This window comes from Amphiprion ocellaris, chromosome 4 (genome assembly GCF_022539595.1).
Source record: "Amphiprion ocellaris isolate individual 3 ecotype Okinawa chromosome 4, ASM2253959v1, whole genome shotgun sequence".
Classification (NCBI taxonomy): Eukaryota; Metazoa; Chordata; class Actinopteri; family Pomacentridae; genus Amphiprion; species Amphiprion ocellaris.
In genome coordinates, this window is record NC_072769.1 from 27,499,857 (window position 1) to 27,517,647 (window position 17,791).

Here is a 17,791-nt window from a genome sequence, read left to right on the forward strand (position 1 = left end):
CACTTTTCCTGTATTTTGCAGACAGCAAATAATTGAAGCAGTGTTCTTGTCTGTCCTAGATTATGGACAAATCTACAGAAACGCCTCTACTTCCAAAGCTTCAGAGTGAGTTCATCACCTCGCCCTCAGCTTCTGTTTCAGTTTATTCATAAAATACTGATTGGTAAAATGCCGCAATACATCACTTCCTTGTTAAATGCATCTCAAAATAACTATTCAGTTTGCTCAATTGGTTAGCTCACACTTGAAGTTTAAAATATGAGTTTATTTTTTTTAAATAATTCTGTTGAACCATGGTTCAAAAGCAATGTCTGATTTTCATTGGTTAATTTTCATAGAATTTTTATTTATTATTACTTTTGTCAGATTCAAATTATTTCTGTGACCATTGTGGTTTTCTGTCATTAACCGAGAGGTACCAACAATTTTGTCCACGTGTGTAGTTGGAACATGTTGCAGAAATCATTAAAGCTTGGTCCAGCCGTATCTGCTGACCAGTTTAAATCCAAGATCACAGACTATATTGTTTCTGAATGTGATTGCTTTTAACTTTGTTCCTTTGTTGTTTGTCGCCTTTCTATCCTGTTGACTTTACTCTCAAATCAATGAATGAATATTTAGCGTTTGCATGTTACAACACAGTAAAAATCTACAGTTTCTTTTTGGATGTTGCTTCAAACATCCTGTCTCTTACAGGTCATTACAGATGCAGATGATCGGTCGAAGCAGGATGGACTCCTTCTTCTTTTTCTTCTTCGTGGTCTCTGTTCCAGCTTCCCCACCATGTCCGTCTTTTCTGTTCAGAACTGCTAACAGTATGTTGATGGCAGCCTGCAGAGCGTCAAGGAAGACAAACATTTTTAAAAAGACTGCAATCATAGCTAGTCTTTAAACCCTCTATTTTTTATTGAAAATGCCACTAATTGCACCTCATTGTAAAGATTCACGATTTATTTATGTGGTCAAATAAAACAGTCCTGTTGCCTCGTGTAGCGCTAACAAGCACCGCCAGCGTACGTGCTTTTGGTGAAAATCATCCTTTCTGTGGCCGAGATATTTCCATACAACTGATGCGGCATGTCAGCAAACTCTTTTAAATACAGAGCAAATGATGTTCTACAAGACAAGACTTCTCTTCATGAAGAATCCTGAAGACTGAGAACCAAGCAAACACTCCTGTGAGATGACCACTGCAGATGTTGCTGCTGAAATAACACATTGTGTAGCCCTATTAGTTTTTCCTGCTATATGTCCAATGTCTCCTGCTTGTGACAAAAATTCACATAATTTCCAACTTGTGTTCGTAACGCCGCTCTTCAACAGCAAAATTTACACACCAATTTCATGCTCTTTTGTACGTTATTCCTCTATCTATGTTGTATGTAAAATGTGTGATCTATCTATCTGTCTTAAAACTGATAAACTCAGGCTACATACGCAGTTAGAAATATATGTTCCTAGTAATTACGTTCTATGAATCAGGTGTTTACTGCTTCCTACTGCCGAAAACATCATAAAGAAAGTAAAATCAACTAATCTTTTCTAGTTTTCTTAATATACAGAATTTTGCCGATTTCAACAACTTAACACAAGTTCTTATAACTTGAGTTGATGAAATAAACAACTGAGATGTCAACTCAGGAAATTACATTTATAGGAAACAAAACTAGACTTCCCAGGATGCTTTGTTAGAGAGTTAAAACTCCTCAGAGACTCATGTGTTTCCTTGCAGTTTGAGAAAACAGAAATGTGCTGTGTGTCTTTAAGCTAAATTTAGTTATGGTTCTTTCTTTTCATAATAATAATCCAAACAATTATCACTTAAACTTTTAATTCATCTCACTGAAACTGAGGGCAGCTTCACAGACTCTGTTTGCACTGATTGTGGCTTCAACCAACTGCAAGTTCTTAATGTTAAATGAAGAAGTAACTCAAAAAAAAAAAAATCAGAAAAGCTGTCTATGTGACTAGTTGATTCAAGCTAATATCTCAAGTTTATTTTTTGTTTCCTCAGGTTCAGTTAATTTAACTCGACAAGTCTGAACTAATTAATCATTGAAGTAATTCACATTTTTAAGGCAGCAGGGGAACTTTAGCTTAGATTTACAGTGTAGTGATGCAGGGGAATAAAATATGACTGTGGAAAAAAGGCGCAACAACCAGACCTTTTAGAGAAGCAAAACAATAAATCTAATTTAAATAATACTTAAAACTGTGCTCAGAACGTACCGTAGGGGCCCCGTCGATCTCATCAATAATGAGGCAGTTCGGCCTCTCGTTGGCTCCTAAAACAGACTTCATCTGCGTTGCCGTGTCGATGCGTTTCTGGAAAACCTCGGCACTGCGATCATCGCTGCAGAAACATCAACGGCACCATCGAGGTCACCACACTGAGGTCTACAGGAAACCTAGTATATTATCTGATCAGGATGAATTTAGTTTGTCTCACCTGGCATTGATTTCCACCACATTGTACCCAGCATGCTTTGCGATGACATGAGCCAGGGTGGTCTTGCCCAAACCTGGAGGACCAGACAGCAAAGCCACCTAGAAGAAGAAGAAGACAAACACACATTACTTCTTGTAATAAAGTTTATTAAATGGAAACTGGCATGATATATTGACAGATTTCTTACCTTGAATTTGGGCCGTTTGTACTGATCCAGTTCAGCTTCCAGAATCTCTTCCGTCATCTCAACCTTAGTCTTGAAGCGATTTTGATTTTGACCTCCTTGGTTGGGTTTGAACGAGTTCTGATTGGCCACCTGTCGGTCAGATCGAGCTGGGCGGGACTTCCTCTCCCTCCCAAACACCACAGTGTCCCAAAGCTTCAGCCACTTGAGCAGACAGCGGTTGGTAAACTGCGAAGACACGTTTAAACACAACAGATACTCGATTCATTCACCAGAAGGGAGATCTAATCATTTACAGAGCCCTAAGCTCACACAGGAAACACAACACATCGCTCACATCATCACTGAGAAGCTCCGTGTAGTGCCGAGGAGAGAATCTGTCCACCCAGAGTCGAGACGCTCGGCCTTCTGCGTCTTCAGGATCCTCGTTCTCTTCATTCTCTGTGTTTCCAGGCTCAACAAACACATCGTTCACGCTGCTGGAAAGTGACACAGATGTAAAAAAGACAGTTAAAATCCTGCATGTCATCCAGTTCTTGTTCTATTTTTGTGTGTGCAGACAGTGAGTAGTAGTAGTGAGTTACTTAGTCAGCAGCTCGGTAAGACGCTGTGATTCCTCCACAACCTGCTGGTGACGCTGCATGATTTCAAAGAAAGAAAAGACAAAACTGAAGATATTTTTTTGCTTTTTCACCTTTAATCAACAAAGAGAGTTTTAAGAACAGGAAATGCAAAATAGGACGTATGCAACCATGTTATATTTACCCAGTCATCGGGTTACCCCCTAAATTTACAGTCTTGACAGCTTCAGAATTCTATATATACATCGATTAAGCATAACATTATGACCACCTGCCTAATATTGTGTTGGTGCCCTTTTGCTCCCTAAACAGCCCTGACCCATCAAGGCCTGGACTCCACTAGACCCCTGAAGGTGTGCTGTGGTATCCAGCATCAAGATGTTAGAAGCAGATTCTTTAAGTCCTGGAAGTTGTGAGGTGGGGCCTCCATGGATCGGTCTTGTTTGTCCAGCACATCCCACAGATGCTCCATTGGATTGAGATCTGGGGAATTTGGAGGCCAAGTCAACACCTCAAACTGGTTGTGGTGCTCGTCAAACCATTCCTGAACCATTTTTGCTTTGTGGTATGGCGCATTATCCTGCTGAAAGAGGCCACAGCCATCAGGGAATACCGTTTCCATGAAAGACTGTACATGGTCTGCAACAATGCTTAGGTAGGTGGTATGTGTCAAGTAACATCCACATGGATGGCAGGACCCAAGGTTTCTCAGCAGAACCTTTGCCCACAGCATCACACGGCCTCCACCAGCTTGCCTTCTTCCCATAAAACATCCTGTTGCCATGTGTTCCCCAGGTAAGTGTCGCACCCGGTCATCCAGTAAAAGAAAACGTGATTCATCAGACCAGGCCACCTTCTTCCATTGCTCCATGGTCCAGTTCTGATGCTCACATGTCGAGCGTTGGTATTTCAGCAGTGCACAGGAGTCAGCATGAGCCTCTGACTGGTCTATGAAGCTCCCATACACAACAAATTGCGATGCTCTGTGTACACCTTTTTTGTTTATTCTTGCACACTATTTACACTACACATAAAACACTTCAACATTTTTACATTCTTTGCATTGGACATTTTGCATTTTATTTTTTTCTTGTTTAAATTTACTGCACATTTTTGCTTATTAATCTGTATTTATGGTGGTGGGACCTGTACTCTTTCTGCTGTAACAACCAAATTTCCCCTCGGAGATTAATAAAGTATTTCTATTCTGTTCTGATATTCAGAGTTTAATGGTGTGATGTAGTGTAAAAATCGAGTCCCTCACCTTCTCTGCCTCTTGTTCTCTCAGGACTCCTATTGGCACTGCCAGCAGCCCCAGTCCACCCTGCGAGTTTGGCAGCATTCTGGAGTCCACTACCTGCAGAGACAAAAGTAAACACAAAGAAATGAAACTCAAACTATAGCTGGACACTAGAGGGATGTTCCAGTACATTAGAGTTTGCCCAAGGTGTAGATTCAACACCACAGATGAAAAACTGCAGGCAGTTTAACCTTCGTCCCCACGTCTTCTTTCTGTCTGAGGTAGACTCGACTCCCCAATGAGTCTGTCACACTGATGTAGTCTCCTTCTAAAGGAGGCCGCCTCAGCACTCGCAGGGATGCTGGTGTTGCCGTGGGAGGTCGCTGGGGTGTCTCTGGGATTGCAGCAAAGCCACTGATATCCAGCACAGCAGGGGTCGACCTAGAACACAGAAACATGATTAGAACTTTGTTACAGTTTGTATCAAAGACTGCATGATTTGCATTATTATTATTATAACACATTCAAAAAATTTTCATCTAATAATGATAAGTGGCCACTAGATGGTACACAAGGTCAGCATAATGTTTTTGATTCCCTCTTTTTTACGTTTCAGGTTATCTGTTCATTTTGTTTTTTATTTTTTACATTTTACATTAAGTGCTCTTTTTTTATAACGCACATTGTATTTCTCTTGTTTTTTTTTTTTTGCTGCCGCTCTTATCTTTTTCATTATTTTATCTTTCCGTGTATAAAGCTGATTCAAGAAAACCCACAAAGAATTCCAGTGTACCTGTACTGAAATGTTCCTATGCAAATGGCATAGTAAATCTGTATTCTATTCTGCTTTGTTTCGGACCAGCAAACAAAACATCAAACAGAAAAGCAGAAAATCTTCAGACATAATAGACTGTAATGAGTAGCTGTATTTTTCACTTCATAGATTCATTAAATTATTATTCAAATCATTAAAATTGCTTACTTTTGCGCATTATCTGATCAATTAGCTGTACTGTCAAAGTAAAACACAATGCAAAAGACATTTTACAAAGACAAACTGTAGAGTAAAAAAAAAAAAAAAGTCTAAAGTCTACAGAGTAGATGTGTCAGACTTTTGTCCTTCTGCTACACACTGCTATATTTTATCATTGCGATTTATCGTTTAAAGTGCATCTTATATGTGTGTAATTTAAGTATGATTAATTTTTTTGTATCGAGTTCGCTCCTTTCTTATTTAGTAAAATATTTGGGCTTCTTGGGAACATACATTCAGCTTCTTTATTGATAATTGAGATTAATAGTTACTGTGTGTACACACAAAATAAAGTCACATTAAGTCTTCTGGATGCACAGATGACCAAGGTGCTTCAATCCTGCTTTGCTCAACTGAGACTACTAAGAAAAATCCAACCATTCCTTTCTCCTCCACTTTTTAAAACAGTCATTCATGCTTTCATCTCCTGAAGACTCAACTACTGTAATGTACTTTACACTGGAAACATCCATAGATTGTAATCAATTCAAAACACGTATTAAGAGAGGTGACCGCATTCCACCAGTCCTCACTGACCTACTGGCTACCTGTGAGTTTTAGAGCTAATTTTAAGATTTCCCTGCTTGTTTTTAAAGGACTCCTGCCTACATCCAGGAACTGCTAATTCCTCATGAGGCCAAACGCAGCCTGAGTTCCACCGGCAGGGCCCTTCTGATGGTTCCTAAGATCCGTTAGGTCGCGAAAGGTGGCCGAGCCTTCGAAGTTCAGGCCCCAAATTCTGGAGCCTGAGGATCTAAAGCAGGTAAACTCAAGTGTCCTCTTTTATATCTCTTCTTAAAACTAACTTTTATTATTTGGCCTTTTCTTAACTGCGGCTTTCATTTATACGATCTTACTGTGTCTTTATGGGGTCTTACTGGGTTTTTTTTTTTTGCGTTTTATACTATTTGCTCTTACTGTAAAGCACTTTCTAACTGAGGCATTTTGAAAGGTGCTATAAAAATAAAGTTGTTATCATTATATGAAATTGTATAAAAGCATTTTAATGTTGAAAAAAAAAGTTCCATCACACTATTCATCTTTTCCTGTCAACTCTCCCTGTGTTTTAAACTGACCCATTGAACTGTACCTCTTTCTGAGTGTCTTTTTTCAATATTCACCATGTATCTGTCCTACCTGAGGGAGTCTGGAGGCTCGTAGTGCTCTGGAGAGGACGGCGGTGTGATGTCATCACTCTGCGATGTGATTTTTCTCTCTTGAAGTTGTGATGCGTTGAAGAGCCGCTTGGCCACACCGGTATCCTGTTTCTGCCGCTTTGCTTTTGGAGCTGAGAGGAGCAGGTTAGATTTAAGACACAAAGGCATCAAAATAATCAAAGGCAACAAAGTCAAAATACAAATAAATGACGAACTCACTGGTGGATTGATCATCCAGCAGGTGCTCTACATCTGAAATGTCGTCTCTTGGACCTCGACTCTGACGTTTCGCTTGTTTGGAAGATTCCTCTATGTTGAAGCAAATAAACAGTTGTGTCACTTCAGAAACATTACACTGACTGAAGACGTACTCTGACTCTAACCATGAACACTATTTGTATAAAATAAACCCTTATTCTAACACATACATGCAAATTATAATAAAGCGCTGACCATAATCAGCTGATCAACCAGTTAGCCAATCGCCATAGTAACATATTACCAATTAAATCTTTTAAACTATTCGTCAAGCAACAATTTCACAAATCTGCAAGTTTCAAATGTAAATTTCATTTCATTTATTTTTAAAATGGGACAATTCGTATTAATGTACACTTTCATGTAAATACGACAGATTGTAGCCATACGGCTAATTTCCGTCTCAAGTCCCATTGGCAGATCAAAATTAGAGAACATCATATTTAATTTATATATTTCTATTACCATTCTAATAATATATTATTTATGTTGGTGTTCTGTTGGGTTTGTGGGTTGTCTGAGTGCTTACATGCTGCTGTTACAAGTAATTTCCTGTAAAGGATTAATAAAGTGTTATTCTTATATTTAATTTGAAGACGGTACTTTGGGTTCAAGGACATTTTTTTTTACCATTTATTGATTTTTGTAGGCTATGAAATTATTAAATTTGGGAAAGATAAGCCCAAGATATTATGTTAAACCAGATAATATTCACCTTTATTGATGTAACAACAGATTGCCGTTACCTGAGGTCTGTTAATTAGTACATTGAAATAAAAACTAACACACTCTTTAATTTGTAAAATGATTTATTGAGGTGTATGATGTGATTTGTTTGTTTCTGTTTGATTGGAGCACATGGTTTTCAGCTGTGATGCCACACAGTTCCATCAGGTCCTTCACCTGTGAACAAAGGTAGCAGGTGATTCATGGCAGTAGATGGTGTGGTGGAAAGTAGCAGGGTGAACAAGTTAAGAAAACTCTGCAAATGTAATGTTAGTTTACTGGTGTACTGGTAGCTAAACTTATCTCTGCTTGTCCTCTTCCTCCCAGGGTATCCAGGCAAAAGCATTCCCCAGCGGTGCGGATGTCTTTTATTAGTTCCGGGAGGGAGGTGCCATGTGGGAAGTAGGTGGAGGGGAGTTTGTGTTTCCAGTTGTGTAAATAATTGTTTAAAGTATTTAGGGGTGGTATTTATTAAATGGGGTTTAAGTTCATTTTGGTTATTGAGTATATATTTGTAGTCTGTAATGGGTTTTATGTAAATATTTAATATCTACTTATGTGAGTGTGTTTAGGGGTTTACCTCTCAGTTAGTATGTGCCTGATAGGCACTGGGTATTTAAACCTGTGGAGAGAAGTGCCAGGGGCTTCTTTCTTTAATGGTTGGAGGAACATGCTAGAATATTGTCTGGAATTATGGTGTACAAACAATAAAAAGAAATATGGATTTGAATCTCTCTGATTCCCTGGTTCCTTCATTGGTCGCCTCCACTGTTTTGGCTATCTGACAACTGACATTAGCGCAAAGTCTGTACACCACCATGTAGTTTGACATGCAAAATGGAGCAAAATTGTTCTGTACAATTATAAATGTAAATACAGTGCACTTTAGTTTAAGATCTCTACCTCATTAATTATGACATTGTGACTTTTTTCTATTGTTTTTTTTAAAAAAAAGTTTTATGTTATTGAAAACAGCCACTTTGCATTTCACTGCATGTGACAAATAAAAACTTTCAAATTTTAAAATGAATGCAAATAAAAAGTGCAAAACAGCAGATTTGCACGTAGAATGTGGAGTATGAATGTTATTTTGACATGTCATGATTAATATGTGACCCGAAATCCACAGCTAGAGTCCAGCAGAGCAGAGGATTAGATCATACGAACCCACACAGCTTTGATTTAAACATCATGGAGTCAGACTTTGATCACATGAAAAGACAGAAGACATTGAGACACATTAAATCCACAGAATATAACAATTTAAACCTTGAAGAACAGTGTGTAGTTGTACTTGGAGAGCTGGTGCTAGCCAAAAGCTAAGGATACACACACTAAAGAGGACTGATTTATTTTTTCAGTTTATTGCTCTTTGTACTAATTAACAGCCACTTCAGAGTAACAAATGTTATGCAGATAAACGTAACCTGAGTCCAGTTAGCCTATATTATAGGTGTTGTTACAGTTACTGGGGAAAACATACATGAAAGTTCCCACGCTAGCTTGTTTTGACTCACCCTCCATCTGAGCCAGAACCTCCAGCTCGTCGGCGAACTGGTCTTCGAAGTCGTCCTGGATCCCGAAAAGTTCGTCATATTCGTCCATTTCGGCTCCCGCTGCTTTATCTATCGACAAATGAACCTAAAAGTGCTATTTTCATGAATGTTTCTTTCTTAACTTCGGCAGCAGCTTCAGTAGACTCCAGTTGGCGGCAAATTTTTTGTTGTGAAATATTACATCCGGGTAACGACAGCGCCCTGTTTTCTGATTGGCTAAAGAAGCTCCTCAACCCCATCATGCACCAACGTAGCTGAATATTCTAAATATTGGGGCAAATGTGCTTAAAATTGGAACAATTTAACGTTTTCTTGCAAACATAATTCAAAAGTAGTGATGTTTCCATTAATGGTTCCGTCTTCACTTAGGCAGGAGTTCCGTGGGAGTTCAGTTCGAAGCACTTTTTTTTGTTGCGACATTATTACATCCGGATCACAAGCGCACGCTTTCTTCTAATTGGCTAAAGACGCTCCTCAACTCCCATCATGCACCAACGTAGCTGAAAATTCCAAATACTGGGCAAATGTGTTTAAAATGAAAAATATACATGTATATATTTTTTTCTTGTAAATATCATTAAAAATATATACTGACCTATAAGAAAAATAAAAATTCCATATTATTCTAAAGAAAAAATATTTGAAAAAATAGTTAATGTTATAAACTCAGGTTGACCTGAGGGTAGCGCTAACTGCACAGCCAACCTTTACCAGATTGAACCGTGTTCAATCTATTGATTGGACTGTTTCGGCTCCAGTGTCCCTTAGTGATACCTTCTAACGTGTAATGTTTACAATTTTCCCCTATGGAATTCATTTTAAAAATCACTTACTTGCGTCCAATTAATTTCCCATTGCAGTAGACAGAATATGTATACTAATTACCTCAAGGGGCTCGTATAAGCTATTTCATACTTATCTAAAGGGCTCTCAGACGTGCCCACATCCCACTAAAATGCATCATTAGTGCTGTCAAATGGACCCATAACAGCTGATTTGTTAATCAGATTGATGAAGCTCCATTGGCATCTATTTGAATATATATATTTTTTTAATCTGAACATTTTAGATATTTCCAAGTCACCTTCGGATTTATTTCTCACATCACAGATTTTCTTGGCAGTGCTGTTGTGATAAATGCACACAAGTCTCTTCAGGTAATACAAATCTAAAAAAAATAACATATTAATAACGTAACTTTAGGATTATGATGGTGATTATAATAATAATAATGATTATTATTATGATTCTTGTTGTTGTTGCTAATACTACTACTATTAATAAAACTAACAATAATAAATACATTTTGGGAAAAAATCTAAAACAGTGATAGAAAACTCAGTTTATATCTCGCATTTATGACCATAGATCTTCTAATAGGATTTTTTTTCCCATCATGACTGAATACTGAATTATATTATAGTGGTTATGGTATGTTATGGTGATTTTAAAATGAAATAACTACATAAAAACAACAACAACAGCAATGATAATAATAATAATAATAATAATAATAATAATAATAATAATAATAATAATAATAATAATAATAATAATAATAATAATAATGTGGCTTCTTGACAGATGTTCTCTGACATTTAAGCAGCCACACTCTAGTATCATAATAACATAACAACCTATTACGTCACCGTCAATAAATAATCTGGATTTCTTCATATTGTTTGATTTTCTTGTATTTAAATCACCATGTAGTAAAATTAGCACAGTAAAAGTCTTTGGAAGTCAGGTACACAAACAATTTCACTCCAAAATTCTTTGAAATTTAAATATATTTTACTGTTTTTATATTTTCTTGTAGTCCTTTCTCACGTAAAACCCTTTATTCATCCTTTATGGTGCATGTATGACCAGAATTTGGGATTTTAAGCCTGTTTGTATATTTGACCAACATGAAGTTGTGACTTGTGGGAAACTTAAAATCCTCCAGCAGATGAAAACATTGCTCAGAATGCAGGTATCAGGGATTTTTCTGAAGGGACGTGTGGTTTTCTCTCAGCTTTTACATTCAGTTGTATGTGTGTGAGAGGGAAACAGAGAGATTAATGATGATGTGTGTGACGTCAGGATGTCTCCATCGCCACCATCTGCTGCTTATAGCGGGCAAACACCTGCCAGGAGTTTGTGTGTGACGCTGAGTTAATTTCACATCAGGAAGCATGAAAGCAAACCCACTCAGCTCTCGTTGCCTCTTGAACTTCTGGTCCTCTGATGTTTGTTGCTCTGGTGAAAGATGTACAGATGTGCTCAGAGTGCAGGAACACATTGTCATTTTAAGATAAGTCCAGCAAATGCAAACAAGTCATAAAACACATGATCATAAGAGGTTGCAACAAAGTCTTTTTATCCAGTAGTGACTAAATATGAAATAATGCAGATTATTATGTCTCACATTTCTGCCATAAATCTTCTCATAGGAATATTTTTTCCATCATGACTGAATACTGAATTATATTATAAAGTATGTTATGGTGATTTTAAAATGAAATGAATACATGAATAAATAAAAGCAACACCAACAACAATAATGACAATTATAAATAATCACTTAAGTATATATATGAAATTAATAAAATTCAATAAAAAAAAATCTAAAACAGCGATAGAAATCTCATTTAATGTCTCACATTTATGACCATAAATCTTCTCATAGGAACATTTTTCCATCATGAGTAAATATTGAATTATATTATAAAGTATGTTATTTTTATGGTGATTTTGAAATGAAATGAAATGAATGAATAAATAAATGTCAAAACCAACAAATAAACATGTTTCAAAAAATAGTGTTTCTTCATGAATACAACTAATATGTTATTTTTTAAAATCAGTGTCATAAAATCTTTCATATTTTTAATCACCTTTCTTCCACTTGAGAGGACTGATAGCTTTATTATATAGTGACTTGATGAAACCATAAACAGCTCAGAAACTTTCTCTGACCCCTCTGAGCCATTACCGGGAGATGTTTGTGTGTTTCGACACTAATGATTATAAACTTGTCATTGCCAATGATTGACCATCTGTGTGTGTGTGTGTGTGTGTGTGTGTGTGTGTGTGTGTGTGTGTGTGTGTGTGTGTGTGTGTGTGTGTGTGTGTGTGCGTGTATCTGGACTCTGGTCCACAGGAGCATCTGCTGTACTCCACTGCTCGGCCACACCGTGCACTCCATTATCCCCTAGCACAGCCGCTGTGTCAGGGCTGCAGCCGCCACATTAAGGTGATGTGTTTAATCATCAATTCAACCAGAGGACGGCCCTCTTCACACGTACATACAACACTCTGCCCCTGGCTTTCTCCTGGCTTTCTGGTAACACGCAGGTCAGCATGGAGTTCAGTCAACTTTTACCAGAGAGTGTGTGTTGAACTGTGTGTGTGAGGCAGCATTTAAGGGTTCTCTGTAAGGCAGTGTGGTGGTTTGTAGTTTCAGTGAGGTGGTCTGTAGGTTTTCATTGTGGTGGTTTGTAGGTTTTCAGTGTGGTGGTTTGTAGGTTTTCATTGTGGTGGTTTGTAGGTTTTCAGTGTAGTGGTTTGTAGGTTTTCATTGTGGTGGTCTGTAGGTTTTCATTGTGGTGGTTTGTAGGTTTTCGGTGAGTGTAAGCTGCACAGGTGTCGTGACATTCAACAGGTGTGTGTGGCTGCAAGAAAAGCTCCATTCAAGCAGCAGGTGTGTGTGTTTTTGCCGCTGTTTCTGTGTGTTTTGTCGTGAACACTGAGGATGTCCAACTCCACCATCAATTTCTACGCCGTGACGCAGTCCTTCAGCTTCTCAGACATTATTGTCATAGCAACCTACTTTCTCCTCAACCTCGCCGTCGGCATCTGGGTAAGAGTCGGAGGTGTGTGTGTGTACGTTTTCTGCTAATTCAGATGTGTGACAGTTTTTGTCTGTTAGTCATCATGCAGGGTGAGCAGAAATACACTGAACGGATATTTCCTGGCTGGGCGGGACATGGCCTGGTGGCCGGTGAGTCTATCTATCTATCCATCTATCCATCTATCTATCTATCTATCTATCTATCTATCCATCTATCCATCTATCTATCTATCTATCTATCTATCTATCTATCTATCTATCTATCTATCTATCTATCTATCTATCTATCTATCTATCTATCTATCTATCCATCCATCTATCTATCTATCTATCTATCTATCTATCTATCTATCTATCTATCTATCTATCTGTCTATCCATCTATCCATCTATCTATCTATTTATCTATCTATCTATCTATCTATCTATCGTAAAATTGACAAATTCAGGTTACATAAATAGTTAGAAACATACATTCCTAGTAATTGTGTTCTATGAATCAGGTGTTTACTGCTTCCTGTTGCTGATTTCGAGATAGTTGAATATAAAATTACCACTTTAGAACTTAGAAACACAAGTTCTTATAACTTGAGTTGATGAAATAAACAACTGAGATGTCAACTCAGGAAATTACATTTACAGGAAAAAACTAGACTTCCCAGGATGCTTTGTTAGAGAGTTAAAACTCCTCAGAGACTCTTGTGCTTGTTTGCAGTTTGAAAAAACAGACGCGTGTTGTGTGTCTTTAAGTTAAACGAAGTTCTGTTTTTTTCTTTTAACAATAATAATAATAATAATCCAAACAACCCTTAAACTCGTAATTCATCTCACTGAGACTGAGGGCAGTTTCACAGATTCTGCACTGATTGTGGCTTCAACCGACTGTAAGTTCTTAATGTTAGATGAAAAGAAAAAACTGTCTGAGCAACGAGTTGATTCAAATTAATATTTCAAGTTTATTTTTGTTTCCTCAGGTTCAGTTGATTTAACTCAACAACTTTTAACTAATTAAGCATTCATGTAATTCACAGTTTTAGGGCAGCAGGGGAACTTTAGTTTAGACTTACAGTGTACTGGTGCAGGGGAACAAAATATGGCTATGTGAGTCAAAGGAGCAACAACTGGACCTTTTAGAGGAGAGATATCAAACATAAGGCCTGTGGGCCAAAACCGGCCTGCCAGAGCGTCCAATCCAGCCCAAGGAATGACTTTGCAAAATGAATATTTAATGTGAAAATATTTAAAGACATTGAACATTGTGCAATATAACGTCAGTCAGCAGCTTCAGTACAAATGAGTTGGGTTTGGTAGAACCCTATTGTTGATGGACTGCCACAATTTTTATGTATTTTTTATGTATAAATCTTTACAAGGAAGGGGCACCTTCCTCTACAGGTGGTCTGGATTACTGCACACATGTGGAAATGAATGTAAATGTAGAATAATTTCTTGATATTGACAAGCTGCTCTGATCATAAAGTAAAATACTATATTGTTCAGTTCCAGATATCTGAGACAGAATGTTTAGTGCCTTTGTAGATAAACTGTGATCTGTAAGTTGTAATGTGTAAATGATTAACTGAGGCATAAGACTGATGAAATTGTAATAATTTTTCTTGAGAAATTTCCAGTTGTTCATAATGTTTTGCAGAAAGATATTTCACTAAATGTGAACATTTTCAGACTGTACTTTTTTGCACTAAAACAAAGGGAAATATTTGGAGTTGTGGTTATTTAGAGGTTATTATGCTCTGATTATACTAGTCCTGTATGCGGCCTCTGAACCAAGATGAGTTTGACACCTCTGTTTTAGAAGAACAAAGAAATAAATATACTATTATTTCTAATACTGTGTGCCTACAAGCTACAGAAACACCTTTAAGGAGTATCTCACATTGGTGTGTCAGTACTTTTACCCAACAAACACATCAGAATACTTCCTCCCTCTCTGATGTGCACAGATCGGATCGTCTCTCTTCGCCAGCTCAGAGGGTTCGGGCCTGTTCATCGGTCTGGCCGGTACCGGAGCTGCTGGAGGCATCGCTGTCACCGGCTTCGAATGGAACGTGAGAGCAAAACACATTCAGCACAACATTAAGAGGTGTTGTTATTTCAGCACAGCTCATTTGTAGCATGGAATGAAGCAGAGCTGGTCTGCTAATCCCTCCAGAAGATATTTCTTTTGTGTGGTGGACAAAAACAAAATTAGAAAAACAACATAGAGGATGAAAATTAATGTGTCTGGGAAATGACACTCATTAGAAATCAGGCTTAGCCAAAGATATTTTCTCTAATTACCTCTAATAAGCTGTCTAGACCAAGAGAGATTATCTGTTAGTTGCATGCAGCAGAGGGCAGCACAACTCTTATGCCATCCATTTGTGTTAGACTTAATCAGTTTGTCCATGAAATATTTGCATCTAAAAAGTTAAAAAGTGACATTTTTCCTCTTGAGTTGGACTTTTGTGGTCAGTCTGGTCAAACACCTTTGTTTTCTTCCTCTCAGGCCACCTATGTGCTGCTGGCTCTGGCCTGGGTATTCGTGCCGGTCTACATCTCCTCAGGGGTTAGATCACTCACACACACACACACACACACACACACACACACACACACACACACACACACACACACACACACACACACACACACACACACACACACACACACACACACACACACACACACACACACACACACACACACACACACAGTTGTTAAGGCTGGTTCTGCAGGTACATTCACACTTTTCCCCATGGAAGGAATCCCCGCCTCGTAAATTCCCCAGCAGGGTGTTGCACTGCACTGAGCTCACAACTGACTTCTAATCACAAAAACCATAAATTAGACTTTTCCTCATAGTTGCTGCACAATCTTATTCAAACTAAAATTTATAGTCATGAAACACCTGCTAATTATCAGATCACGCTGGCCGCTGAAACAGTGGTGTTAGGTAACTAAGTACATTTCGAACATTGGTCTTTTATTTTCATGCAACTCTTTACTTCTACTTCTACATCTCACAGGGAAACATACTACGTTACAGCTTTAGTCAATTTACCTGCATATGAGGAGCTTCTAAAATGTACTATGTTATTTAATAGAAAACTGGCAACTATTTGATAATCATTAATCATATTAACAGCGGTGCTATTACAAGTGCTATTTTTAATCATTAGTTGCAGTTATTATATTATTATCATATATTATTAAAGCAGGCTCCACCTCAGCCAACAAAAATGCCACTAAAATCTTGTTTTCACATTAATGCCAATAGTATAACAGACACATTTGATATTTTTCTGCATTAATTGATTACTTTTATTTTCTAAAAATTAGGTACATTTTTGTGATAATATTTATAGATTTTTACCAAGATGACATTTTCAATACAGGACTTTTACCTGGAACCTGCATTGAAAATGTTACCACAAAATACTGCGGTGTATTTTTACAGTGTGGTGTTTTTTCTTGAGTATAAGATGTGAATCTCATTAGACTTAGAAGACTTTATCAATCCTGAGAGGGAAATGAAGTTGTTGCAGCAGCATGGATATTCAATGGGTTAGGGTTAGTTAAAGTGAAAATAAAATGAAATTAAATTAAATAAAGTGAAATAAGATTTTTTAAAAATATCTAAATGTAATTTAGAAATAAATCCACAGAATCTGCAAGTGACAATGTGCAAATGAAAATGTGTTTGGATGTGCAGATGACATAAGAATGTGCAGATAAGATCCTCCTCCAGTTCTTGAAACCATCCAGAGCTTCTCATATTGCTTTGGGTTAAAGATGTTAAAATGTGTGTGTCCAGATCGTGACGATGCCCGAGTACCTGGGACGTCGATTTGGAGGCGAGAGGATCCGAACGTACCTGGCCGTCCTCTCGCTGATGTTGTCCGTCTTCACGAAGATATCTGTATGACAACAAACAGACACACAAACAAAGAATCGGTAGAAAAACTCTCTTTGGTTCCAAAACTTTCTGCAAATAGACTAAATCTTGTGGTTTTGCCCCCAGACTGACCTGTACTCTGGAGCCCTGTTTGTTCAGGTGTGTCTGGGATGGAACCTCTACCTGTCCACCGTCCTCATGCTAGTGGTCACTGCTCTCTATACTATCGCAGGTACAAGATTTTAGCATTCACAAGTTGATATGCAGGATTCTCATAGGCTCATAGGCTATTTGAAGTCCCAAACATTCACTGGCTGCAGCTTCTCGAACGTGATGTATTTGGGCTGTTGCACTACAAAAAAATGTCTTTCTTCCTCTATCTTCTTACATTTTTAGACTAAACCATCAGTCATTGCTCGGTAGATGAGATAATTACTCATGAAATTCCTCCCTTTCAGGTGGCCTCGCTGCTGTCATTTACACAGACACTCTACAGACAGTTATCATGATTGTGGGTGCAATTATCCTAACAATTACTGGTATGTGCACCTTCTGTCAGTCAAAAGAAAACACAAACTATGCAGACACACATAGCGGTTGTTTTAACTGTTGTATGGCTGGATATGTGTGTCCGTAGCTTTCAACAAGATTGGTGGCTACAGCAACCTGGAGCGAGTGTACAGCATAGCGGTGCCCAGTAAGATTATTCCCAACAGCACCTGCCACCTGCCTCGGCAGGACGCCATGCACCTGTTCAGAGATGCCGTCACCGGAGACCTGCCTTGGCCCGGCATGACTCTGGGGCTCACCATACTGGCCACCTGGTACTGGTGTACCGACCAGGTACAGCTAAAGCACAGACAAAACCACATACTGTT

General features: G+C 38.1%; 2 protein-coding genes across 2 annotated transcripts in view; one reads left to right on the plus strand and one right to left on the minus strand.

The window, feature by feature from the left end:
- chtf18 (CTF18, chromosome transmission fidelity factor 18 homolog (S. cerevisiae)) overlaps positions 1 to 9,367 on the minus strand; it is a 26,678-nt gene extending 17,311 nt beyond the window's left edge. The window contains exons 1-11 of the mRNA XM_023286803.3: positions 9,146 to 9,367; positions 6,864 to 6,953; positions 6,625 to 6,775; positions 4,706 to 4,895; positions 4,479 to 4,571; positions 3,218 to 3,270; positions 2,971 to 3,112; positions 2,637 to 2,861; positions 2,450 to 2,547; positions 2,230 to 2,353; positions 695 to 831 (exon numbers count right to left, since the gene is read on the minus strand). Of these exons, the coding sequence (XP_023142571.1) occupies positions 695 to 831; positions 2,230 to 2,353; positions 2,450 to 2,547; positions 2,637 to 2,861; positions 2,971 to 3,112; positions 3,218 to 3,270; positions 4,479 to 4,571; positions 4,706 to 4,895; positions 6,625 to 6,775; positions 6,864 to 6,953; positions 9,146 to 9,233 (1,391 nt within the window). The 5' untranslated portion in view covers positions 9,234 to 9,367. The remainder of the gene's footprint in view (positions 1 to 694; positions 832 to 2,229; positions 2,354 to 2,449; positions 2,548 to 2,636; positions 2,862 to 2,970; positions 3,113 to 3,217; positions 3,271 to 4,478; positions 4,572 to 4,705; positions 4,896 to 6,624; positions 6,776 to 6,863; positions 6,954 to 9,145) is intronic.
- Positions 9,368 to 12,475: 3,108 nt separating this feature from the next.
- slc5a10 (solute carrier family 5 member 10) overlaps positions 12,476 to 17,791 on the plus strand; it is a 38,652-nt gene continuing 33,336 nt past the window's right edge. The window contains exons 1-8 of the mRNA XM_023286806.3: positions 12,476 to 13,028; positions 13,098 to 13,169; positions 14,980 to 15,084; positions 15,525 to 15,584; positions 16,833 to 16,937; positions 17,040 to 17,145; positions 17,372 to 17,452; positions 17,551 to 17,756. Of these exons, the coding sequence (XP_023142574.3) occupies positions 12,921 to 13,028; positions 13,098 to 13,169; positions 14,980 to 15,084; positions 15,525 to 15,584; positions 16,833 to 16,937; positions 17,040 to 17,145; positions 17,372 to 17,452; positions 17,551 to 17,756 (843 nt within the window). The 5' untranslated portion in view covers positions 12,476 to 12,920. The remainder of the gene's footprint in view (positions 13,029 to 13,097; positions 13,170 to 14,979; positions 15,085 to 15,524; positions 15,585 to 16,832; positions 16,938 to 17,039; positions 17,146 to 17,371; positions 17,453 to 17,550; positions 17,757 to 17,791) is intronic.